General features: G+C 37.9%; 1 protein-coding gene across 1 annotated transcript; it reads right to left on the reverse strand.

The window, feature by feature from the left end:
- On the reverse strand, nucleotides 1-27,765 carry LOC129721875 (E3 ubiquitin-protein ligase ariadne-1). Its single transcript, XM_055674956.1, has 9 exons — nucleotides 26,871-27,765; nucleotides 14,599-14,754; nucleotides 14,421-14,477; nucleotides 13,328-13,543; nucleotides 12,990-13,265; nucleotides 12,775-12,932; nucleotides 12,591-12,714; nucleotides 12,295-12,521; nucleotides 1-1,697 (listed from the first exon to the last, which is right to left on the reverse strand). Exons 1-9 carry the CDS (start codon nucleotides 27,072-27,074, stop codon nucleotides 1,616-1,618), a joined length of 1,500 nt encoding a protein of 499 aa, XP_055530931.1. The 5' UTR covers nucleotides 27,075-27,765; the 3' UTR covers nucleotides 1-1,615.
- Nucleotides 27,766-27,871: the final 106 nt, after the last annotated feature.

The raw sequence follows: 27,871 nt of genomic DNA on the forward strand, positions 1-27,871 counted from the left end.
GACTAGGAAACTATTTTAATTTTATCTCTTGTTTATTCTGTTCTTCGATCCGATCGGATTTTACATTGTAATTTATCATGTCTGTAGTTATTCATTTACCGCTGTAGATCAACAAAATGGAAAATGACAAATTCTAACATATCCACTTCATAATCCGTATATAATTGTTTACTTTCTCTTGTTATGTTCAGTTTTATTATAAACCTCTTTCACATCACTTTTTTATATATAATCTTTTTTTTTTGCATTATTCTTTTCGTTAAAACTTTATATCACTTTGTCAAAAACTTTAATTCATATGGTTTTTTAGCACAAATCCGTTTTAAGCGTCCTACTAATGAAGGCTAGCAAAAGTGAACAAGGATATTGTTGCGGACACTACTGCGCTGTTCGCTTGTGGAGTGTATACTAAAAAAATACGAGAAACTGTTTAAAAACGCTCCAGACTAGACAGGAAAAGAGACAAGGTGCACAAGTTTTCGAATTGCATATTGTGAAACGAACGTACCGACGGAAACCGAACTCGAACCTACGAAATGAGATGCAATTATCTCCTACACCCACGAAAGTAGCGGCTTGCAATCTATCTAGAGAAGGGCCAGACTATTACAGCAAGTATCGAGTGCATGAGTTCGCGTCTTACCAACTAAATTTAGAATCGTCAAGCTAAATTATAAAAGAGTAAGTAGTATTGGAGTCAACAAAATATGTAGTGGGTTATGTCGGGATTTCGATATCATGTAGTCTAAGATAGTCGGGATTTGTAATCAGTATGTTTTATAGTGTTCCACATATACAACACTTTGAAGTTGACATGATTCTGCTTGTTTCTTTTTCTATGAAATAGATAAATCAATAACTTCTCAATCTGTTGCGTTATAGTTTGTATAGCTAAGCTTGGACACGTTTTTTGGAAGATCAAGAATAAAATAGTATGAGGAAAGAAGTTTTGAAATGTAATAAATAGAAACAAGAGTTGTTGAACATAGCAGAGTGTAGTTCGAAGTCGCAAGTAACATGACGGTTCGACTCCGGAATTTCTTTTTGCAGTGTGATGACTAATTTGAAAGCTTATGCATTGTGTGTACAACCGTTTATACACCCTTTTTCTACAGTTTTAAACTAGATAGTCAAACTACACAAAACGCCAATTTATTGTACTCCGTATCCGTTGTTTATGCCTTTCGTCTTCAAAGTGAACGAATTTAATTCAAGCAAATAATAAAAAGAACAAGAAAGAACAGTCAAATAACAACAGTATTTCTTAATTATTGTAGCTTTTTTTACAAATACATTCGTCTTTCGCGTTTTTCCTACATAATCTGAAAATCGGATTTTGGGCTGCGGCGAAAATAAAAGTACGCCTTACACGTTAAATACTTTGAAGATTTTTCTTTGTTTTCATGTTTTGCTATTTCTCTCGATAAGCTAGTATGCTGAATGCTTTCGGATCGCAAATATTTGATTTCTTCTATTATTATATTTACGTTTGCTGCTAGGACTCACCATCTAACACACTCATTCGATTTTGAGTGCACCAAAAGGGATTACTCGTTTTTTCCGGTGCTTTCACTCGGAGCGAAATCCCTATTCTGTTGTGGCCGAGAATATCTTATCAATCGGTATAGTCCCACCAATCTTTTTCATAGCCTTCATGCACGTGATCCAGTAACACTTTTCGACGTTTTTCGCAGTACCTGTAGTGAGAAATAAAATTTATTGCAATTTTTTTAAATCTACTATTAATCGTCGAAGGTAAAATATTGATCAAATTCGCACAAAAGCATTTTTTTATCCTTGTGCAAATACCGTTAGCCGAACTAGTTTGGATATCCCCTGTTTATTACATTGTATGTTCGTAAATTTCTATTCGTTGCATTTTCATTAGAATCAGGCTAAACCATTTGCATGAATTGTAAATCATGAGTTGCATCAGACAATCTGAAAGTGCCCAGTCACTTCTTGTGGAAAACTGCGCGACACATCATTAGTTGCGGATTTCGTTCTTGTAAACATTAACACCGTCTACCTGTTGACACTTGACAAGACAGTCAGACATCAGCATCGATAATCTTTTGAAATCTCAGCAGTATGAATGGCACATTATCGACAGAAATCGCTTTGTCTAGAATGCTGTTTTTTTTCCCTAGACAAATTGAACTCAAAATACAATGCCGCCCAAAATACAGTAGACTTCACACGCTGATAAGGAAATGATAGTGAATGGGTAGGTTTTCCCGTTTTTTGGGCGCAGTCATTTACGCGCTTTACAATCAAAATAGATAGAGTGTTGGACTATTTTGAACAGATTTAAACTGGAATTGGCTGATGTAACACTCATATATCGGATTCATCGATGTATTATTTATTCAAGAGTCGAAAAACCAAATTTCCGACAAATCTGACAAATGAGTTCGTTTGTTCATGCATCGCTCTAAAAATTACGTAAAAACAATCGTACAGATTAAAAATTGCACAAAAATAGACACACATACTCAGGTAAACTGTAGATGAGGACTTTAATTCAAAAACCTCCATTATTATTGAGATAGGCTATTATTTTATTGCAACTTCGTTACAGGTCTCGAGGTACGATGCTGGCCTAACAAACCAGTCGTCCTATGTTCGAGTCGAGGATTATAGCGCTAGCAGCTAACCCATCAATTATCCTGTACACTACTAACAGTGAGCTGCGAAGTCTGTGTATAATAATCAGAAGGTCAGTTTCCGATACGGAATGTAGTACCATGGCTTTGCTTTTTTTTTGACAACCTACTCAAAGTCCAAAAAAGTTTTTGGATTATGAAGATTTTTTTAAATCAATGAATCGTTCTTGAACGCAAGAAGGACTAGTTTCCAACATCACCCAACGTCTCACTCTACCACAAGTTTATCAATTCCTCTAATATCTAGCAGATTATCACAAAACTTGATCACAGCCGTCGCGAGTGCGTCGCCAGACCACAGCCAATCCGCACAACACTGATTAAAGTCGCGGACAGCTTTTGGAATAAGCCTTTACATTGGCAGTTCTCAGACAGTTTGTTCGTATACATGCTGCACTGATCACTCCAATGAGAGATTAGAAAATGATGGAAAAGTCAATGAAAAAGCCTAACGAACCAAACTGTCCGAATATTCGGTGAATGAGAAGCGCTATTTTTAATGTTTCTTTTTATACAGAAATAGTTTGTTTGCTCATTTAAAGCTAAAAGGAGGAATTCTCTCCGCAAAATAAGAAAACGGTACTTCAAGTCGAAATCCACGGTCGATCTCCACTTCCTCCGAAGCATGGAAACTGCGTACAAAAATTTTCTTGCTGAAACCTATAGGTCGTACACACAAAACGTTCAAGAGAGTTTAAAGCAAAATCCGGCCGCTATAAAATGAAATTTAATGGAAAATTTTCAAGTTCAACAACCGAAGCGGCCAATCTATTTGCCGAGTTTTTTCAGACCGTCTACACCACAACGACGCCCTCGTTGTTTCCGGGTTGTTTCCACCGTGTATCAACGTACGAAATGAATCTACCTCAAATCATGTTCTCAAATACCGAAGATCAAAAAGAGCTCGAAGAAGTTTCCGTTGCCAAAGGAGCTGGCGTCGACGGCCTACCACCATTGTTCCTGAGTCATTGTGCTTCTTCACTCTCCTTTCCCGTTGCTTGCCCCTTTTACCAATCGCTCTCAGAAAGGACTTTCCCAGCGATTTGGAAATCTGCCAGAATTATACCGATACACAAATCAGGCAGTACCCACCGTGTTGAAAATTACCGTGGAATATCGATTTTATATACGCTCGGCAAGGTTTTCGAGTCTATGGTCCAAGCAATAGTTAACAGAGCTGCACATCCATTGATATCGGGGTACCAACATGGTTTTGTACAACGTAGATCAACGACGACAAATTTAATGTGTTACACAAACCTCCTGTTCAAGGAAATCGAGAATAAACACCAGGTTGACTCAATCTATGTCGACTTCTCCAAAGCATGTTTGTGAATGACGTGTACTCCCGACTGAAATCTGCCAAACAAATGTTTGCCGATGACCTCAAATTGTACAGAATTATTACTTCCCCTGTGGACTGTCTCGCGCTCCAAGACGATGTAAACGAAATTTTATCGTGGTGCAATGAGAATGGCATGAGAATCAATGCCACAAAATGCAGAGTGATTTCATTCACCAGAATGCAATACATCACCCGTATTGTATCGGTGACAACGCGCTCGAACGTGTCGATACTATTCGAGATTTGGAAGTAACTATCGACGCTAAACTGCGCTTCAACGTGCATATTTCAATCACAGTAGCCAAGGCTTATGCGGTGCTTGGCTTTATTCGAAGATTAACACTTCATTTTACGGACGTGTATACACTGAAAACGCTATTCTGCTCCTTAGTTCGTAGCATCCTTGAATACGCTGTTCCCATCTGGGCACCGTACCAGCTTGTGCATACTTTAAAACTAGAGCGGACACAGAAGCTATTTATTCGGTATGCCCTACGACAACTACCATGGAATGATCCCGTCAATCTGCCTGACTACCCTTCCCGTTGCATGCTCATTAGCATGGAAACATTAACAGCTCGTCGTCTCAAACTGCAACGAATGTTCGTGTTCGACATCATAGAAGGAAATATCGACTGTCCTGAACTGTTACAACAAATTAACTTCAACGTGCCCCAGCGTGCTCTTCGTAGTTTTCCTGTCATTAATGTACCGTTTCACAGAACAAATTACGGACGTAATAGCCCTTACGACTCCTGTCTTAGGGCATTCAATGACCTCTGTAGTGTCCATGAGTTTGGAATGTCTAAAACTACTTTTAACACTAGAATAAGAGATAATTTAAGACCATAAGACAAATATACATAAGACAAAGCATTGACGAAAAAGTTTTCAAAATCAAATTCCCTGATTTTTCCTGAAATATAACATTGTTTTCCCTGATATTTTTCAGCATTCGGCACAAAAAATGCAACGTAGATGAACGCAACTCTGTAATCCCAGTGAAAAAAGTATTCAATCGGATATGAACCCGAACCCTAGAGGTCCCGAATTGGCCTTCTTTGCTATAAAAATCAGTTTTTACGCAAAAATCGTTTGAAAAAGAAACTCTCCCCGGTTAAATTTTTTTTCCTGAGTATTATTTTGTTTTCCCTGAAATTCCCTGATTTCTCTGATCGAAAAATGAATTCCCTGACACTCCCTGATTTTCCAGGTTTTCTCCACTCCATTCTGCTGTAAGATAGAGACCAGGCTCAAAATAGTTAAAAAAACACTAAAAAGTGACTTGCTACTAGCCTTGCGAAAGCTACGAAAAATGTATCCACGTTAACGCCTCGCTACTCCTATTATTTCCTTGTGAAGTGGTCCTTTCTATACCGAAAACTGTAGCGCGTTGGTAACACAGGTGTGACCCTAAAGCTCAAACTGGAAAAATTAAGAGCTTATAGCGAACCTGGCAAGCAATGGGACACCCGAAAAAATGTTCAATGCTAAGAGATGGCGCTATAGTGATAGTGGTAGTAAAATCGAAATTTCCTCGAGCATTTTGCTATTTAACTGCTATTAGTTACCGTGTTTTTATATTATTCTAACTTTCTAGTACTTTTACTATAAGCAATAGGGTGGGGAAAAGTGATCAATTTTCCAGAACCAAGTTTTTTTTATTTCTTTTGGGGCCCCAAACAACCCTAAACTTACCTGAAGTCGATTGGTTTTGTCTCCGCTCGGCGCACTGCATTACAAATTTGTATGAAAATTTATATGGGAAAACCTACTTTTTTGTATTTACCTTTGCTAGAGAGCTCAATAATGCTCTAATAATAAAATACATTATGTTAAAGTATAGTATTTCAGATGCCTAACAACTTTGCAGAGGACACTGAAGAGCTAGAATGTCCCTAAGAAGAGCTATATCTGTTCAAAGTTGAGTATGTCGATTTAAATACAAAAAATCTTGTTTTCTGTCAACATTACCAATGTACCGGCATCAGTAGGATTCCCATCAGAAGCGACCTGTCATTACGATTTTGTACACTCAGCTGGATAAAGGGTGTCCACGATGAAATTGCCACACACAAAATTGATTCGCAAAATTCGAGTTTTCATCCGATTGCCATCAAATTTTCAGGGATTGAAAAATAACTAAACTTCATTTTACCATTTTACTCGTATTTTATTTACAGTCTATACGCAAATGCCCGCACCTTGGCCCTAACCCCGGCCATAAGATTGTGCACAACCTGTGAATCAACCGTTTTTTTTGCATGTAAACCCATACTTCTTCAGTTCCTCGACTGTCTTCACTACCTTAGGTTGGTTAAGAAGGTGCTGCTTCATAATCGCCCAGTACTTTTCGATGGGGCGGAGCTCCGGAGTGTTGAGAGGGTTGAACATTTTCGGCACGAAATTGACCTTATTGTCCGCATACCACTTCAGCACGTCCTTGGAGTAGTGGCATGAGGCCAAATCCGGCCAGAAGATTGTTGGGACGTTGTGGGCCTTCAGGAGAGGAAGCAGCCGCTTCTGGAGGCACTCTTTCATGTACACCTGTCCGTTCATCGTGTCCTGGGTCACGAAAGGTGCACTCCGCTTCCCGCACGTGCAGATGGCTTGCCAAACCAGGAATTTCTTCGCAAATTTGGACATCTTTTGAGTGCGGACATGCACCGGAACGCTGAACTTATCCTTGGTCGTGAAAAACAGGTTGCCGGGGATCTATTTGAAGTCGGCCTTCACATATGTTTCGTCGTCCATGATGCAGCATTCAGCTTTCGTCAGCATGTTGAGGTACAACTTCCTGGCACGGGTTTTGGCGGACTTGTTCTGCTTCTCGTCGCGATTAGGAGCCTATTGTACCTTGAACGTTCGAAGTCCAGCCTTAGTTCTGGCCTTCTGGACAAAACTTTGGCTTAGGTGCAGCTTCTTAGCCACATCCCGAACGGAGGCGTTCGGGTTTCGGTTAAAGGCCCCAACTACGCGGTTGTGATTTTTGGTGTTGTACGGAATACTTTTTCCTCCACTTCTGGGCTTTCGATCGGTGGTCAATCGTTCCTCAAAAAACCTACCATTTGAAGTCATGAAATCTATGATTTGAGCCATTTTAAGCTCTTTAGAACAAATCTCCATATAAATTTGAAATGCAATGCGCCAAGCGGAGACCAAACCAATCGATTTCCGATAAATTTAGGATTGTTTGGGGCCCCAAATAGAACAAAAAAAAACTTGGTTCTGGCTATCTGCTATCAAGTTTCGTTTTTTTATATAACGATTCCCCACCCTAATATGCAATCTATTTTTATCAAAAAACTTGATTTTCCTACACAACTCCATTGACTCAATGCAGTTGTATAGGAAAATCAAGTTTTCTATAAAAATAGATTGCGTAGAGTAGAAGTAAATACTAGAAAGTTAGAATAATATAAAAAGGGTGACTAATAGCAGTTTTTCCGGTCATTAAGCAAAATGCTCGTGGAAATTTCGATTTTACTACCACTACCACTAAAGCACCATCTCGTAGCATTGAACATTTTTTCGGGTGTCCTCTTACTATGCGACACTTTGCCGTAAGTTGACGCATTTTTACAGTGGCCAGAGGCAATTTGCTAGAAAAATTATTGAAAAGTGAACAATTTCGAATGATTTATACTGTTTTAAAGATAGTATATCTTGAATATTTTTTCACAATAAAGTACAATATATGTTCTTTCAAATGGTATTTTTTATGTTTGCCCCAAACAGAGATATCAATTTTTTATCAATGAAATAAAAACGTTGATAACTCTTCACTTGTTCGAGACATCGATAATGTTTTTTCGTCAAAAGTCGCGTCCTTTCAAGGGTGATGAGGGGGGGAGGGGTCATGTGTAATGTCTACGGTTCATACAAAATTTTGAGAATTTATATGAGTAGTTTTCCACGTTGTCAACATGATCAATTAAAAACCTAAATTAATCCACCTAGCGGTCAGACCCAGCCTTTCTCATTCAAACTTATTATTTGTAAAAATAGATTTACATTAACGCTTCAATCCAATAAATGTATATTCACTCTTAAGGTTCTAATAAATTGATGTTGTAATCTATACATATAAAAATGCAGTCCGGTCTGTCTGTCTGTCTGGCTGTCTGATTCATATAGGCTCTAAAACTACCGAACCGATCGACGTGAAAATTTATATGTAACACAAATTTCTGCACATCTCGAGAACTAATCAACTAAATGGAACCAAATTTGGCAGATAAATGTTTTTAGTGGTAAAAAATATGTCCATAATGTTTTGACACCCCTCCTTTTTTGGAAGGGAGGGGTGCCATACAAATGAAACACAGATTTCTGCACATCCTGAAAACTAACCAACTGAATGGAACCAAATTTGACAGGTGAATATTTTTAAAAGTAACAAATATGTGCATAATGGTTTGACACCCCTCCCTTTTCTATAAGGGAGGGGTCCCATGCAAATGTACTACAATTTTCGCACAGCTCAATAACCAATCAAGAAAATACAACCAAATTTGGTATGAGAATGTTTTTAGAGGTAAAAGATATGTCCATAATGGTTCGCCGCCCCTCTCTCTTCTGGAAGCACATGTTTCTGTACAAATTTCTGCACATCTCGCGAACTAAATACCTCCCAAAATGGGTATTTCCGGTGTCATATTGATGCCAAATCTACTGAAAATGACCGAATACCACCCAATATGAATATATTCAGAACTAAGGCGATGTACAGAAGCCCAAAGCCGAGGATGTTGTCATTTCGATAAAACCAATCATTTCAAACGATTTGTTATTTGACTTTGATCATATCCTATGGCCGATTCGTCGCGCATTTGCAGACTTTAAACACATCGCAAGGAATCAATGCATTTGGAACGTTCAAATAGTACAACACTACATATAAATTATGTTGAGGCCACATATATCGATCAAAGCGAGTATAGTTTCAAATAGTCTCTGAATTTCTTTTCTTTCCATAACATTTGAGCCACACATCAAATTATGAGGTTTGTTATTAGTAAGTTTGAGAGATGACTCCTTCGTATGACACTAGTTATGTTCAAATAAGTCATGTAATCTTTGAGATAATAGACTTACGTTGTTTTATTAACAATTTAATACATAACGGTTGCTTAAGTTCGATTATAATCAAATAAAATGGGAACGTATAAGGCAGCCAAATTTTGAAACCACATGTTCAATCATAATTCATCAGTTAACGCTTAACTAGTCCGCTCATCTGATAATAATATTGATCAAATCGGTTGTGTAGTTTCTGCGATAATGAAGTTTCGTGATTTTCACATTTCGGTACATTACACACGAAGTTACAGTTCGATTACAGTAAAATTCAATAGGGTGTTATGAAGCAGCTAGACTTTTCATTTGACACTAATTTTGTGGAAATCGGTTCAGCCATCTCTGAGAAACATGAGTGGGATTAAACAGTCTTCAGATTGATTTCTTTTGATAACTTTTGAACCACAAGTTCAATCTTTATAGAACTCAAAAGTTAAGGGTTTTCCAGGTAGCCCGTTCATTTGAAATCAATTTTGTTCAAATCGGTTGTGTAGTTTTCGAGATAATGATGTTTCATGATTTTTACATTTTGATACATAACCTCTGAACTGAAAATCCGATTACAATAAAATTTAATAAGGTCTTATGGGACAACAAGACCTTTCATTTTGTCCAGCCATCTCTGAGAAAAGTGAGTGAGAATAAAAATCTGCACATACACACACATACACACACATATACATACAGAAAATGCTCAGCTCGTCGAGCTGAGTCGAGTGATATATGCCATTTGGCCCTTTGGAGCATGTATACTTTCGGTTTTGCAAGTGATTGCTATACCTTTCTAGGAGAGAGGCAAAAATGTGAACATTTCACAATATTTGTTTAAATACTAGAGGACACGGTTAAGTAACTCTCTCATATGTACCAAAAAGTAACGTAAACTCAAATTCACGCATTCGCTATTCTAGATAACAGGGGAACATGAACTTCACGATTTCACTAATTACACCATTCTTTTAAGCGGGAAACCGCCTTTTTTTAAGTTTCACATAAAGGCTGTACACGCACAGCACTAAGTTGGCCTTGTTGCCAGCTCTCTTCGATTCACGGCTGATTGCTCTGTGAGGTTGAAAACAATAAATCGGGAAAAAATTGATTTTGCTGGAATCTGTTTGCAGTTCCAGGAGAATTACAATTTTTGCAGCATGCATTTTAATTGCTCGTAAAAACCCATCCACCTTTCTAATATTTGAAATGAACGCATCACACGACTCATTATGGTAATTGTTGAAAGCGTTCCAAAAAAGAGTAGAACATCAACTTAAAAAGCGAATGAATCATCGGTTTTGGATTGTTGTGATGAAGATTCCCAAAAATTTGAACTAGTTGACTTCAAATTTCTTGATTTCAATAGTTCTCCCTGTTGATCTTTACGTGTATAAACAGTCATACATTTCTTATTTCAACGCTTAGGATTGAGCATCTTCTTTTTTTGATTATTCACAATATTTATCTGGAATTTATTTTGTGTGGTCTGCCACGAACGCTTACATATCAACACTATTACATATATTTTAAATTTTATTTTATTATTAGATTGTAATTGCTTTCGCAGTTGAGTGAATATAATTGTAGGAAATAGGAAATATAATTGTTGTAGGACTGCATATAACATTGATGGTCTAAATATTTGTTTGTAAATTAACAGTTTTTTTTAAACGAAGTCTAGAATTTCTGTTGATAAGAGGATAAAAACATTTTATATATTTTTCCTTGAAAGTAAGATTTTCAACATAAATTAGCCCTAAGTATTTAACTTGATCAGACCAATTTAAGATTGCACCGTTCATCTTAACAACATGATTATTAGTGGGTTTGGGAAAAAAGACTCTTGGTTTATGAGGAAAAATAATTGTGTTTTTGATGCATTAGGAGAAATCTTCCATTTCTGCAAGTATGGTGAAAATATATCTAGACTTTGTTGCGGCCGCTTCCATATGACACGAAGGCTTTTTACTTTAACGGCAATGATTGTGTCGTCACAAAACAGAGATTTCTCACATCATTGTGGTAAATCAGGAAGATCAGAAGTATAAATATTCTTTAAAATTAGGCCCGAGATACTTTCTTGAGGTACACAAGCTTTAACAGGCCATCTATCAGATTTACCATTTAAATAGTTAGCCTGGCTAATGCGGTCAGTCAAGTAACTTTGTATGACTTTTGTGATGTAAAGAGGAAAACGGAAATTGGACATTTTAGCTATTGCCAAACGCTGTCGAATACCTTTTCTATGTCTAGAAGAGCAGCTCCAGTGACCTTCAGATTTATTAGTACGAATTATACCTATTAGTTACTCTAAGTAACTGATGAGTAGTCGAATGCCCATGGCGAAAACCAAACTGCTCATTTGCAAAAATTGAATTCTCATTGATATGTATCATCATTCTTTTAAGGGATTATATACCTTTTTAGTTTAAAAAATCGAAATTTTCTTATTGCATTATCTTTAAGTAAAGAACATTTTCACAGATTTTCATAAAGTTCTGAGCAATAGGAAGAAAGTTAGAGCGATTTGAAACGCGCCTCGCCATGGCCGCATGAGCTAAACTTGAATCTTTATACGCGTTTATCTCGGGATGGTGTTACTAAAAAATGATTTTGCCGTGTTTACGATTGCGGCAAAACTACTGAACCGATTTTCTTCACCTTTTTTTTCAATGTTCCTTATTGAATTCCCCGGTCGTTTTTTGACTTTTGACTTACGTTACGTTTTTTGACTTTTGACTTACGAATGCCGAAATTTTTTTTTAATAATTATGAAAATGATCGTTAAGATACCCGGCATACTTCTAATCTAATGATATAATGAGTTTATTGATTTCAGTTGATCTGGTGGGTCTCTATCGTAAACACCGTAAACCTCTGCAAATAAAAAGCGTTTCGGGGAAAAGGCCATTACTCCACAATTGGTATTTCTTATAAACAAATGTGTTTTTTTGTTGTTGATTCACTGAATTTTCAGAAAATTACTATTTTTATGCAATAAAAAAGTGCTACACGCCTAAAAAATTTCCAAACTTTCCTCATTTTTCTCGAGCAAAAAGGTATATAACCCCTAAATTCCAGCCTCTATGATGATTATGGCACAGCTTCTAAGAGCTACTAAGAGAACAGCTCTTAGAATACTGAGATAGAATGTAAACGACTGAAGGAGGTGCCTATGCGAATATTATTAACAACAAGGTAATTGACACTTACCGATACTTATCTTGTACTTTCTGTTTTATGTCGGCCAGGTTTTCCGACGTAATATCACGTTCCAAGAACTCGGAAAGCTTCTCCGTAGCTGTCTCCAAATCCTTCTGATTATCCTCAAAGATGAGCGACTGATTATTTTTACGTAGGTAGTACGCGAACACGTAGGTGCACATTAGAGTTTGACGGCACTGGCAAAGGATATCTACAGCTTTCTTCAGAAATTGGACCTAATGCATGGTATAACAATAGGTTTTTTTTTTAAATATCTTCCGCCAATTCAGGACAACTCAAATTACCTCAATCCAGGACATGTTATGCTGCTGCATTTCTTCCATTTTGGCTTTAACCGAGGCGTACAGTTTGTGTTCAAATTTCAACGATTGCATGTGGTTCATGTAACGGTTATAATAATGCAGGTATCTAAAAATACAATACAAAGAAAAATTTGAGACCGAAACAATTCGTTGGACAATATTTTACCTTGCCAACGATGATCTAAACTTTTCCTGAGCATCACGTGCAGCACGAGCTTCATCTTCATCATATCGGTTGCAGTTATACCAAGACGAACCATGCGGTTCCCAAGATCCCAAACAAACCCAGCAGAAATCGTACTTACAGTTTTGATTTTTGCAAACCTTGAATAAAACCGTCATTACATTTCTATTTTGGTGAAAAATTGTAAAAACACTTACCATGTGATTGCAACCACCATCTTTCTCAATCGTGACGTTACATTTCGGACACTCCTTGGTGTTTGCTGCAATCCAATTCGACGTCTCGGAATCATCGTCGCACTTCTTTATCCATTTTTTCAACAGACGGCACTGTACCGGGTCGTGCCAGTTTTCACCACATTCGAAGCAGAACACGTGGTTGCATTTGCAAACGACTGGCCGCGGGTCGACGTACTGTACCTTGATCGCGTAGTTGCAGTCCACCGATGGACACCAGCGAAGTAGACGATTGCACTGAAAAAGGAATGTTCAATCAGATGGTACCAACTTATTCTTTGCTTCATAACGACGCATACCTCTACAAAGCTATTTGTGATCAGATGCTGGTACTTGAGCTTGACGCGTGAGTCCTGCACCAGCCGCATTACGGTTACATCGTCCACCAAGATGTCGCATCCATGCGCCGCGCAGGCGATTGATTGGCCTAATCCCTCTTCGACGATCTTGGTGGTCAGGTACTCTTGCCAGCATTGCGTGCAGAAACGGTGACCACATTCCAACCCAGTCATCATCTGCGAGAGAGAATTTTGATGAGTTAAGATTTACTTGATAGGCTTCAACACCTTTTTTCGCTATAGTTATTGTTGTCATTGTTCTTTTTTGTAAAATAGTATTGTAATAGCAATTGTTTTTGAACTAGAGTTCATTGAGTGACTATGATTTTCCTTTCTGTAATAAAAGCAATATTGACATATCGCACATAAGCTATAAGTAAGCATTCATGTTTTGAATTAAAACTGATATTTCAATAATGTTTTCAATTGTAATTTTGGAAGCTTAATAAAAACTGTATTCTTTAAAAACTTGGGAAATATTTTTCTCACTGTGCAAAACACCAACAAGTGTAAACGTAAAACGCATCTGCATATATTTCAGGAAAGGTCCCACACCTGGCACATTTTTGGCAGGAATAGTAACAACACTCTAAATAAAGTGTTCCACGCGCCATCAAATCCGAAAGTGAATTAATTTCTTATCAACACAACAACCAGAGTAAATGCATCTGCATCCCGATCAAACGAGACGATCGCAGAGACGAGTGTAATTGTTGGCAAACACTTGCTGATTCCTGTTTTCGTTTTGACCTTGGAGCAGATATTTGGCTCTGCCTTTGTTTTCATTTATTGCGATCTACTAGACATGTGCTGTGTGCGTTTAAATTGTGCGTTCTAATTGCAGCGGCTAATGTTTTAGTATGCAATTTATCATTTTTTTTAAATTTAAAACAGTCTGATTGAAACAAAGTAGTTTGCAAAACAAATTCTGAGGGTTATCAAATGCAATAATTTTTTTTTTCAAGAACAATCACTAAGAAACAACTAACGTCTTTTACTTTGATAAATGTTTAGGCGGAATATAAACAAAGAGGTAAGCAATAGGTATACTTACACTAGGGGGAAATGACGAATAGCAAATCTCGCAATCCTCTGTTCCAGATTTTTTGATCTACAAAGTGAGAGAACTTGGAATTAGGTCGAGCACAAATCCTTTGTTTCGTCGAACGCATTAAATTTTGCTGAGAATGCCGTAGCAGTGTGCGTTTCGCCGGTCGCTGTTATATTATTACCTTTGGCTTACTGACTGTGCTCGGTTTTCGAAAAGGGTTAATAACATGCGCGTCCTTGAATAATTTTTCCTGATCACCATCGTAATAGCGCTCCATCAGCTTTTCTTTGTCCCATTTGAAATGATTCAACAGGATCCGAGTGATCGTCGCAGGTATCTGAGAAAAGAATAGATTGGTAGATTATATTTCAGTTATAACGTTTATTTCAGAAGTATGTATGTCTATTCATAACAAAATCAGCAACAAGTTTGGACAACTTCAAGCCAATGGTCGACGAGTGCCCAGCATCTGTTCCATAACAGTTCTTATAATACACTGAAAATAAATCGCACGCTAATCCCTAATGCTCTATACATATGAATATCAATAAACAAACCCAATCATCATTCAATTATGTCGCCCATATCGATTTTTTTTGGAATCCACAAACGTGTTTTGGCATTTGACGTGTGTAAGCATTGAAATCTGAGTGTAAAATGACCGGGGTTCAAGGACCGGGGTTTTGGTATGCATGACATGGTAAACCGAAGTGTAAAACACTTGATTTTGTGCTGTGAACTGAAACGCAAGTGTATTTCACGTAAATATGAAATGATTCATCTATTAGCACAGAAGTAAGTGGAATCCACTTGGCAGTAGCGTGTCGATTTTTTACAGTGTAGGATCAAATCTAGCTAAGCTACCATTACAAAAAAGAAACAGAATTCCACCCTTGAACTTTTTAATTTTATTATTAGATTTAAATTAAGATTATTTTTATATAAACAAACCGCGATTTTAAAACGTCTTTTTAAAACTCTGCTTTTACTATTCAAGTTACTTATTTTGTCACAATTGTTTTTGAGATTAACGGGTTAACTGCAGGGGACACTGTTTTTTTTGAATAGTAGATAAATGATTGTGGAATTTTGGTGGCATTTGAAATTAAAAAATCTATGGATTCGTTCAATTCCAAGAATCTTCTTGAAATAAGGTCCTGCAGTTTTGTCAGTAAACGTGCCTTTTTTCAAGACCAATCACAAATTTTGTGCAATGCGTTGCACAGTGGTCGGAAAGGACTGAAATCAGGGCAAAATAATAACTCCTAATGGTTGCTTTCTAGATGGACGATGTCTTTTCGCATGCTGATTCTTAATCTTTTGGCCAACTTTTGGTAATGGCTATGTAGTTCAAAACTTCACCGCTAGGGTAGCGCTGTTGCTAATTTCTCAAGAAAGCAAAATAGAAGGATAATGTCTAAAAGTAGTTTTCAGAGAATAGTATTTTGAGAAACTATTTTTTGAGAAATTTAGCAATGAGTCTGATAAACCATGGTTTACGGCTACCTCTAATATGTCGAAAAATAAAGCCCCAAAAAATACGGATTTCACGAGCCAGATATATCAAATAAAGTTTAGGCATATGTAACGGCGATTAAGATTTTGGAAGTTCGAATTTTAATTTTATGAGTGGTGCTCTAAGCTAAAATTGCTTGATAAAGAATGGCCGCTTGCGCATCGCACGCTCGTTCTTGTGTTTGATATTGTGAATGTTTAGGCGAAAATTGCCCAGAAAACTTTCATGTTCCTGTCTCTATGAACACGGGGGAATATTCTAGTCTTTGAATGACCGCGGGTACTAGCGGGGATACCATTTAAAACTCAACATAAATTTGGAGTGCAATTATTTTATTATACTTTTTTTTGTGGATGGCTTATTTCCAAAAAACAACTCAAAAAAGGATATCTGAAGTTGTTAGAATGCTAGAGTAAGACCATATTTATTAATTTGACACCATTGTTACATTCTCTAGTACTTCTAAGCAAAGCAAAGCCTTGGTGCTACATTCCGATTCGGAACTAGACCGTCTGTTTATTTATACACAGACTTCGCAGCCGACTGTTTAGTGTACAGGTACAGGACAATTGCGGGGCTAGCGCTACGATCCTACTGACACAAACAGCCTCTCCCGAGTCGAGACTCGAACCTACGACGACTGGCTTGATAGACCAGCATCGTACCTCGAGGCTATCTGAGAGGTTCACTGCCGCTATTCGCATAACAGTCCTATGTAGAAGTCCTATGTTTTCTTATTTTTTGCGGATATGGTTCCATTCTGGCATGCTCTACAAGAGTAGACATTAAATTCGAGGTTGTGGGAATCAAACCTCACTTTTCTAATGGTTATTCTTAAAAAACATGCCAAAATGGATCCATTTTCGCAAAATTTACATAGGATTCGCAACTTTTACATAGGACTATTATGCAAATAGCGGCAGTTCAGTACTTCTGCATTTTGTAATAAACCACCTGGGTAAACAATGTGAAAATAAGATAATAATAAGCCTACTTTCACAACGAAGTTATTTGTATGACAGCATTAATAATCCGAACATTTTGATGCATTTTCACATAATTTAAGCCTTGCAAAAATGATTCCCGAAGAGTACCTGCTCGATGCATTAAGGGGTTATATACCTTTTTGACGAGATAAATGAGGAAAGTTTGAATTTATTTTTAAGTGCATAGTACCATTTTCATTGCATCAAAGTGGTATTTTTCTGAAAGTACAGTTTAAAAAAAGCAAAGCCTTAGTTCTACATTCCGATTCGGAACTCGACCTTCTGTTTACTATACACAGAGTTCGTAGCCAACCGTTAAGTGTACAGGACAATTGCGGGGCTAGCGCTACGATCCTACTGACACTAACAATCTCTCTCGCGTCAAGACTCGAACCTACGACGACTGGCTTGTTAGGCCAGCATCGTACCTCGAGATCAGCTGGGGAGGCAAGTACAGTTAAAAGTAGGAAAGTACAGTTCATCAACAACAACAAAATACGTTCGATTTTGAGATATGCCAATTATTACTGGAGTAATGGCCGTTTCCCCGGAACGCTATTTTTTTGCAGAGGCTAGCGGTGATCCTGATAGAGACTCAGCGGGTCAACCGGAATCGAAAAACTCATATTATTTCATTAGTTTAGAAGTGTGCCGTGTCCTTGAACGATCGCTTTTATGAGTATTTTGTTTTCATTGCAAACGGGAACGTTTTTCCCAAAATATGCACGTTTTGAGCGCTAAAAATTTCATTAAAAAAATTTTTGCGGAAAAATGTAACTTTATGTTTCGAAAAGCGATCGTTCAAGGACCGGCGAATTCAATAACGAAAATTTAAAAAAAAAAGATGAAGGAAATTGGTTCGGTAGTTTTTCCGCAATCAGGATTACGGCAAAGTAATTTTTCGGAAAACACTATTCCGAGATAATCGCGTGTAAATTTCGTGTTTAGCTTATGCGGCCGTGGCGAGGCGCGCTGCAAATCGCTCTAACTTTCTTCCTATTGCTCAGATCTTAATGAAAATTTGTGAAAATGTTCTCAAGATGTTGTATTTGAAGATAATGCAATAAAATTTTTTTCGGTTTTTTGAAAACTAAAAAAGGTATATAACCCCTTAAGTTGAAAAATTGACTTTTTTCTTACAGTTCCAGACCACTGTGCGTTGTTGACATTACCCGTTTTAGACATTTGATTTAGTTGGTCATTTGTAATTTTGCCCACTCAGAGCATTTCGAAAATGAGGTAAATTGATATGAAAAAATGTTACCATTCTCAGGTTACCACCATTTTTTGAGCCGTTGAGAGCAAAAGTGGTACATGTGCCAATAAGTAAATTTTTCAGGAGACGCGATAAACGTAAACACTAGTAATTAGTAGTAATTTTATTTTCAAACATAACTGCACTAAATCATTGCTAGAAAGGTTTCAAAAGACGATACATGAAAGCAGAACGAGTTTTGGTTGAGAAACTTATACAAACTTCAGTGGAAAAACATGTACCACATTTGTTCTATAGGTAAAAAAATGACAATCAGAAAACGTTAAGAGCAACAGTGGTACATGTCTAGTCTAAGCATGAAGGATGCATTATAGCTCGCTAATCTTAGGACATAGAACATTCAAGTCTTCAGTATGGACAACTCTACTCTACTAGTGATTGAGTACTATACACGAATGATCTGTTTGTTAAGGAATTTGGTAACAGAAGAAATTTTACATAATCTAGATCGACTGGGGCCAATTCAAAGGAGAACACCCTGGTACTTTAGGATTGTTATTTGGCTGATAATAACTACACGGTTCAACTTTCGGTAGATTACCGGTTGCCCTCCGGATCTAGAAATACCGTAGAAGAGGAAAAATGAAAACTATTTTGATTCTAACCCTGGTATAAGATATCAGATCTCGGCTTTTCTTTAATATTATGGTATATTATTGCGTTTTTTTAATCAACGTTTATTTGATACGGCACAATACAAGTTAATGTTTTACGGAGCCAATTATTTCTAGAATTTTACTTCATAAAGTATCTTAAAAACTAAAGACAAATTTTTTATCCTCGCTGCCGACTACGAGTTGAAATTAAATCTAAGATTAAAACTAAAATTAAATGCGTTTTAAATATGATTTGTTGTTGAGGCGTCATGATGTTCTTCAAACAGCCAAAAACAATGAGCAGCTTATTTGTTATGTTCTGCTAAACCAAGACACGAACTGGAAAATGGACTTTTTCGGGCCTCTAGTTGCTGGTATCGTGCAGGGTCTAGTTGCTGGTTCTGGATCGGGGGTCCAAACGTGTACCTGCGGTTAAGTTGGATGTAGAAGGAAAGGAGTGGGGCTAGACTGGTGCATGGATGGATTTTAGGAAAATGTATATGGAGGACATGTAGGGAAGGTCAAGGCTCGCCAAGACATCACGAACAGAAACAGCCGGCTGTCTACCCTCGGCCTGCAGGGAAGCTATCAATTTAGACCTGGCGTTCTTTAATTAAAAAAAAAACAAAAAGTGAAAAAATGGCACATGTACCACTTTTGCTCTCAACGGCTCATTTGTCAACTTTAACTACCGTTACCGTGCCTAATTCTGCGCAGTTCCTAATTCTGCGCAATTTTTGTTATACTTATGTCTTATTATATTTTTTGTAACTATAAGCATATTTTATTTTTCTTAAATAGAATTATTGATTCTGTGTCAGTGGTCACAATAATATCAAGAATACATGCGAATAGAAGAAAAAAAATCTGAATTGTCAATACGATCAACGTCGCAAACACCTTTGTTCGTAGTAACGAAAAGAAAACGGCAGGAAATAGTTTTATTCATTTCCTCTTAAAACGAGTGCAACGATATAAACAAACATCGTAGTTGGTAATAAAAGTTAGTATTAGTCATGATTTAGGTAAAATGAAATATTAGCTTACGCTAAGTAGCGCATAGTGCTGAAAAAGTGCAAAAAAATAATGCGCAGATTTACGCACCAAATTTGTTTTTTGTGTTCCTAACTATGCGCAGTTTCACAGAGATGAATTCTGGAAAAATTAGGCGGAAGCACATGCAATATGATAAGAACAAAATGCTTGCGAATGTGGACAAGGTAAGAATAGGCTTTTCCATACGCCGAGCCGCAAGGAAATATGGGATTCTCGAAAGCACACTTCGTGCAAAGTTTTCAGCTGGTGTTTAGTTGAACTCTGCGACGCGTTCCGGGAGGCCAAAAGCGTTCACAACGCAAGAGGAAGGCCGGATTGTCGATTGGATTATTCAGATAGCGAGAGCTGGATTTCGGGTGGATTCTCAGAGGCTAAAGACATCTGTGGCACATTACCTCAAATCGATTGGGCGACCTAGTTTCGTTGGAACTCGTCTGCCGGCAGAAATCGTCAATAGTACTCCGGATGGTTGGTCTATTGAGAAAAATGTATCAGTGGCATGAGATTTTTTATGAATATTTAAAAAATGTTCTCCACCCATGGCTACTGCGATACAAGGTAGCTCTTCCCATTTTACTTTTCAAAGATGGCCGTAAATCGCACGTTTCTCTTCAGACCACTAAGTTTTGCAAGGTGAAAAGTAGCCCGTGAAAATAAAAAGCAGTTAGTACAAGAGAAGCGCCAAAAAAAAACAATAACGAAGGCTTCAAATGATGGAAAAACTTCTATAGAAAATGTTTAAATTACTTTCCTTTTAAATAAACAATTTTGTTAAAACAATCAATGTAATTTTTTGGCTGCGCAGAATTAGGAACAAAACTGCGCAGAATTAGGAACATGCTCAAGCAAGTGCGCAGAATTAGGCACCAAACATAAATGCAAAATTTTCTTCTCATACTGTTGTTTTCGACTGTACATGTGTCTAACTTTTTTTTCTGTGTTTTCGAAAGTCATACAACATGTGGGACCTATTATTTGTTTGAATGCATGTAAAAAATCTGCGAACTAGGGTTGAACTTTTGAAATTGGTTTAACTGCGCAGAATATGGCACCTTCACGGTAGGTCGATTTATAAATTTTTATTAAATGATTTTTAATAATTTTTCATTTGCGTATGTTATGAAACCAATTAATTTTTTTCATTGCAAACATCCGAATTCCCTTTTAAAACTTAACACAGTACTCTTTCCAAATATGTATTCATTAAATAAATATTTTTCATTTAGGCTCTACAGTGCCGGGCATAAATTAACTCTTGCCCAGTACCGCCTTTAGGCAGTCTTCAATTGAACCTCTAAAAATTTTTAATAATAACTCAAAAAATTTTTATGAAGATACATAGTGATTTTTTCGAAGTCCGTCTAAAAATTAATTTAGGCGCTAGAGGGTTAAACAACAGGATAGTAGTAGCTACTCTCAGCCAATGAGATATAACTCCAGCCGCAAGTATTGACAAGTTACAAGCAATCATATACTTTTTTAAAGAGTCACACTCGGGAAAATTCACAAATAGCACTGATCCAAATTAGGCGATAAAAAATTTGCGATAAAGCAATCAAGCAACTGTCACGATTTTAAACATAGTGATTGTTATTACTCATCACGTCGACAAATTCGACAGTTTCTTGATTTGCAAACTTGATGAATTGATCGAGTATGGCTAAAGTTCAATTCCCCCTTTTAAACCATTTAAACTGGATTGTTACGAAGCTCCGATTACGATGAGTTCAAGTTCCAAGTATTTGATTCCGATAATATAAAACAAATTAGATGATCGATATTTATAATCCACGGTATTACAAGTCCGTTTTACATGGTTTGGAGATGCTTACCATGACCCATCGCGACTTCCCGATCTTCGTCAGGTGCACAATGGGAATATCTCCAAGTAGTGCCTGCAGCTCATCATTCATACGCCTGCACCATTCTCCGCTTTCGAGTTGTACTCCACCAAATATTGTCCGCAACACTTTCGACTCAAATGCGGCCAGTGCTCGTATATAGAACTACTAGGCTTCTGTACATCGTCAGTTTCGTACGGCGCCGTATGCTAGTAAATCGAAGTGTCCCTCGAAGACCAAAGTAGGCCTGACTACCAGCTTCAATACGTCGTTGGATCTCCCTACTTCTGTTATTGTCGGCAGTTATCAGATATCCCAAGTATACGAACTTTGAGAGATTTGAGGGTGTCTGTATCATGTTTTTATTTTTTAGTGGAATTAAACTACTGCTTTTAATAATTAGAACTATAGACCTTTTTACGTACGAATGTGTTAGTGCCACTAGTTGGGGAAAATATTTATAAATAGCTGTTTTGTTTGCAATGCTATGTTTTTGGCAGCTGGACAAAAATTCAGTTGAACACTCATTATATGTTTTAAACTTGTTTCTGAATTAATTTTCTCATTCGTAATCAGAATTCGGAAGAAGGCGCTAAATATAATCGACCAAAAATGGTGAAAAAGTGATAAAAGTCGAAGCAACGAGATGCGATGATTTACAGGTTGGAAGAAACAAAAGCAACTTTACACGGGTTCACACGTTTACTAGTGTGCGTAGGTGAAAAGTCACTTATCTCTATGGTAGTATATCCCCATTACTGTACGTAATATTTAGGATAATCAGTCCCCCTCTACTGATTGAGTAAATGGCTGGTTGCCTCAACACGCTCTCAGTCTGGTAGAATGTGGTTTATAAATCAAACTATCTTTCCAGGATCAGCAGAACAAATCTCACTTGGTTGCAAGCAGCCTTGCTAAGAAATTTGATTCTGTTCATGTATAATGCACCACAGCTGCATAACAGATGTTCCGAGGCTTCGCATTCCATGTTACAGAAGCGACAAGTGTCATCCTGAACTCGACCAACTTCTTTAAGCAATAGTTACTCGGGCAGCGCCTAGTTATTAGTCCACTTGTTGAGCTCTAGGAGCTTTTTAGTAAATTTTGACTGGTGACATCCTCTGACAGCCTTCCAGTTGGCTGTCACTTGTTGTTCTTCCCAGTATTCAAGTTCCATTTTTATTGTGCGATTTGAGATACCGAAAAAGGGTTCCAGACCAACAAATTTCGAGTTGGAGCTTTGTTTGGCCAGTTGGTCTGCCTTTTCATTGCCATCTATGCCGCAGTGCCCTGGAACCCAGTCTAAATTGACAGAGTTCATACGACACAGCTTTCGCAGTGCGAGAACACACTTCCAGACTTGACTATCAGAAAAAGCAAATATTCGCATGTTTATAATTTCTCTTCAGGCAAACGTTGACACATTCGATTATAGCGTAAATCTCTGTTTGGAATACCGTAGGCCAGTTGCCCATTACCATCGATATCTGTACATCAGGACTGAAGATTCCCGCACCAGTTTTCGAACCAGTTTTGAGTCGACCGTGAAGAATACCGTTGACCCCTGACGAACCATATTAACTCCGCGCTTCCAGTCGAAGCGCGATATTCCTCACACCTTGTAGAAAATGTGGTATGTTGTCCGAAGGTTTCATCGAGTCTCCGCACATACTCGATTTTAAAATATTGCAGAATACCCAGATGACCATCAAGATCACCAGGTAAGACCTCTTTAAGAGATTTGAGCCGCAGCGCACGTCTTTCTGCTTTAATTGACAAATTAATGCAGAGAGAGAGCAGATGAAGGATTGCATCCAACGCTTTCGATGGTGTGCTGGGCATTGCTCCAGTCATGGCAATACACGCAAGTCGCCGAAGCATTGCTGACTTTGTCCTCGCAGTAGCCTCTTTTATTTTAGGTCACCGCACTAAGGAAACGTATGTTTTTTTTAAGATTATGGTTTGTGTGTAGATCTATCTGACCTTTTCTGGTATTCTGACAATTTTCTACCAACCGTTTTGGAACATAACCAAAACGCACTGACCGCTTTGCTTACTGTACCGTCTAGATTGGCGTTTAAGTTAAGTTTCGCATCTAGAGTTAATCCTAGAAATTTACCTCTTTCGCTAAACTGGATAGAACTTCCCTTGAGCATAAGAGATATTAGGTTAAGTTTTCTCCTTTTAGTGAAAGGTACTACTGTAACTTTTGCCGGGTCGATGTTCGTACCCTCTTTTTTACACCAGAGATGGGTTACGTTTTTAGCAAGCTGCATTCTTTCCGAGACTACATTGTCAAACTTTTCTCTTACCATAATGACAATGTCGTCTGCGAAACCTACAACTTCAAAACATTTATCTTCTAAGCTTTTGAAGTCATCCAAAATTAATGTCCACAGCAGTGGTAAAAGTACTCCGCCTTGAGAGCATCTTTTCGTAGCTCTTACAGTTTTGGATGTTCCCCCAAGCTCCGAAGGGATTATTCTTTGTGCAAGCATGGCATGAATCCAGTTAACTATGCATGTGTTAAACATCTTCTTCTTCATCGCATTCGCCATAGAAGAATAGGTCGTGTTATCGAAAGCACCTTCAATAGTCAACAAAGAGCATAGTGCAATTTCTTATAGGGAACATACTTAAATGACGTAGCATTTTTTTCGTGACTTTCAAACCCTCCCTCCCCCCTCGTAGCATTTGGTCACAAAACTTTAACCCCCCCCCCCCTCCGGCTCTGAGAAAAATGTACGAAAATACAAGTGGTAACGTATATACTACAAAAAATACTTGAAAAACAATCACCATGTCTAGTTCAATTTATTTATCACTCATACACTCGTGATAGCATTTCATATGATTTTCATTAACTTCGCTCTGGATTAATGTCTTCTGCTTCGAAGGGTTTGTGTTTTGGTACGAGAACGAAAGATGTTTATACAACTTCGCGTGATCTATGTCTGTAGAAAACACAGAAAGTGTTCCGGAATTCTTAGTGTACTTTAGTATACATTTCTCCAGTAAAAAAATCGGTCTTTCAAAATAAATGCTACGTCGATTTTATTCCAATCTCCCCCCCCCTTGTCACAGCTTGTCACAAAACGATGATATCCCCCCTCTTCCCATAAATGCTACGTCATTTAAGTATGGTCCCTCACTGGAAGGGATCTTTCAATTTTTGTCACCTGGCATCTGTTTGATATGCAAATTAAAATTTAGATTAAGGTCATCCAGGCATAAGGTCATCCAGGCATGTAAGTTGCATTTCAATACTCCTTTAGTACCTTTTCCATTGTCTCGATCATTGATCGAAGACGAGCTTATGGGTCTAAAAGATTTGGGGTTATTTCTACTCTATTGATCGTTTTTGGTATAAAGATAACCCGCACTGCCTTCCGTTTTGACGAAATGTAGTTTAAAAGACCTTGAAATTCTGTGTTAGTAACGGTATCAGGGTTGCCTCACCTTTTTAAGGCAAGGTTTCCGACTCCGTCAACACCTGCAGACTTGAAAGACTGGAAAGATCTCACAGCATTTTCCACTGTGGTCTACGTGAAAATTTCGTAAAGTATGATAGAAGTTGAGACGCAAACAGCCGAGCCCGGAAAATGGGTTTCCATCATCAGATTAGGCATGTCAGCGGGTGCCTTCGTGGAAGCTCCATTCTGATGCTTCAGGCTACCAAGTTCAATAGTGTGATTCTTGGCAAGCGTTTTGTGTAGTCTAGCAACCGTAGGTGTATTGTCTATACTTTTACACGTTTGAATCTAAGCTCTCCTCTTGGAATTTATTTTTTTATTGTATTCAGTAAGTGCTCTCTGTACTGCGCCCAATCCGAAGTACGTTTCGCTTCGGTAAACATCTGTATCATACGCTACCTTGAAATTCACGAAGATGTGATGTCTGGGCCCGTTGTACTTCCGGCATTTCTGAAGGATCTGCCAGAGAGTGAAGATTTGATCCACAGTAGCGCGTGCTTGCGTAAAGCCCGCTCGGTACTGCCATACGAATCTTTTTGATAGAGAAGAAATACGGTGTAGCAGAATCTGAGAGGGGACTTTGCAAGCGACGTTATGCCATGGAAAATGCTCGTTGTAGACAATAACCTTTTTGTAGATGGGCATACAACTCCATCTATTAATTCGTCCGGTAATCTCTGTTCTTCTCAAATCCTAGAAATTACACATTGGATTGGCCGCTACTAGTGCCTCTTTGTCGTGTTTATAGAGCTCTGACGGTAGTCTGTCCTTACCTGCTGCTCGATTGTTCTTTAGTGACCTAATTTCTCTTTTGATCTTAAGGATATCGGGTACTGGGACACTGTTATCGTTTTTAGGCATTTCACGGCTTGTATGCATTTCAAGGTTTGTAGGCATTTCAAGGTTTGTAGGCTCTACAAGGTTAACTTCCCTTCCGCCTTCTTTGGTTGCCCCGCTATTGCGCGGGTCGTATATTCTCTGCATCGTGATGAGCATCTAACACGCCAGAATGTGGAGAATTATAAACTGTCATGTTAGAACGGAAATTTCTTTTGAAATGCAACCGCATTGTTCCAGGTACCTAGTGTTTAAAGCATGGCAAGCTGTGCTGAAGATTGAAGAATTCGAATTGAAGAATAAAGTACTGAAAAAATCAGTAACTTAACTTATGTCGTTTCAAAGATGCATGTATGTACTACACATTTTTTCTGAGTTTTCTATATTACCGAAAAAAGAAATCTTTCTACAATGATGTAAATGAAAATGCTTCAATTTCTGATTTTCGATGTTTATAATCCGATTTTGAAAACAATACATAATTTATAAACTGATTGTTGCAAGTGAACAAATTTACGATTTTGATGACTCATTCTCAACGAATGAAAAATTCGTCTAAATAATTAGTAAAATCTCGGAAACAATAAATGTTCCCCAATTATTAACAATTTCAAATTAGTAAATATTGATAAGTTCGTACAACAGTTTCATAAACATTAGGTGCAGTTCTGTGATTTAATTCAATTTAACCCTAACATTTAACTGTAACATGGTTACATAAACAAAAACAAAAGTCTAAACCAAAAAACGCCATCACAAAACATCGTGAAGTCTTGCACATTAACAGTTAAAGCAATAATTGTGTATTAACAAAACGCCTGAAAAATCCATCACAAACTTTCAGATATCTTACAAAAATATATATGACTCACCTCTACCACAGTGTTGACGTCTTTGATGCAATCGACCATATGCTGAACTATTTCCTCCGTCGTAAGAACCTCGTACGGGTAGTCTTCCTCCTGCTGGCCACGGTCCCGTGGATTGTTGATGTCCACATCCATCGCAAAATCATCATCTCCGCTGGAAACGTTTCCGGAATCGTGCTCACCAAAACTCTCATCATCGGAATCCATCTTTATTTTTTCGTCTGCTCTTGTCTCCCTGCGTTTTTCAAACTTCGCAGACTTGTTTTGTTCGCAGTTTACAACTGTTTCTCACTTCCCACTGCGCTTCGCAGCTTTTCGAATCGAACAACGAAATCAGAAACGTAATATCCAATCCACACACTGTTGTTCTATTAATCCAAATTCAGCACAGTTCACTTGATCGTCACCAGGCACCAGATTGCAGCAGGGGAAAAAACAACAACGTCGACGAAGATTGCAATTTGTGGCAGCAGGAAAAACTTGGCCTTCTTATTTTCTCACTTGAATCTTTTTTTTCTCAAACACCAAATTGACCTCGTCTGCACTTGATTTCTTCGTACTGGAAATTTACTATGAACACGTCATTTTCCAACGTATTCACGGGTTTTTCACGTTCGAAAACTATTCACAGTCGTAGAGAAAACTTCTTCAAAACGAATATCCGAAGGGTAAAAAACTTTTCGCAGCCTTCTTTCTTTTCACACTCTTCCTTGCTTGTTCAGTTCATATCTGTACAGCAGCGAATATCGCTACCCGTGGTGTATTGTGGTAGTGGTGTGCTTGAAAGCTTCTGTAGTGTAGTAGTACAATTAGACCTTCCACAGGCTACCTACAGCGTAGAAAAAAGATTGCAATGCTCCACCACCCATCGACTCCACGACCCAAAACAACTAATACCAAGCCAAAAACGAATTGATTGCTTCACTACGATTGGGATTGCTACAATACAAACACAAGCTGTTTTGCCTTACTTTGACAGTTCGGAAGGACCCAAGTATAGATGA

This window comes from Wyeomyia smithii, chromosome 2, assembly GCF_029784165.1.
Source record: "Wyeomyia smithii strain HCP4-BCI-WySm-NY-G18 chromosome 2, ASM2978416v1, whole genome shotgun sequence".
Classification (NCBI taxonomy): domain Eukaryota; kingdom Metazoa; phylum Arthropoda; class Insecta; order Diptera; family Culicidae; genus Wyeomyia; species Wyeomyia smithii.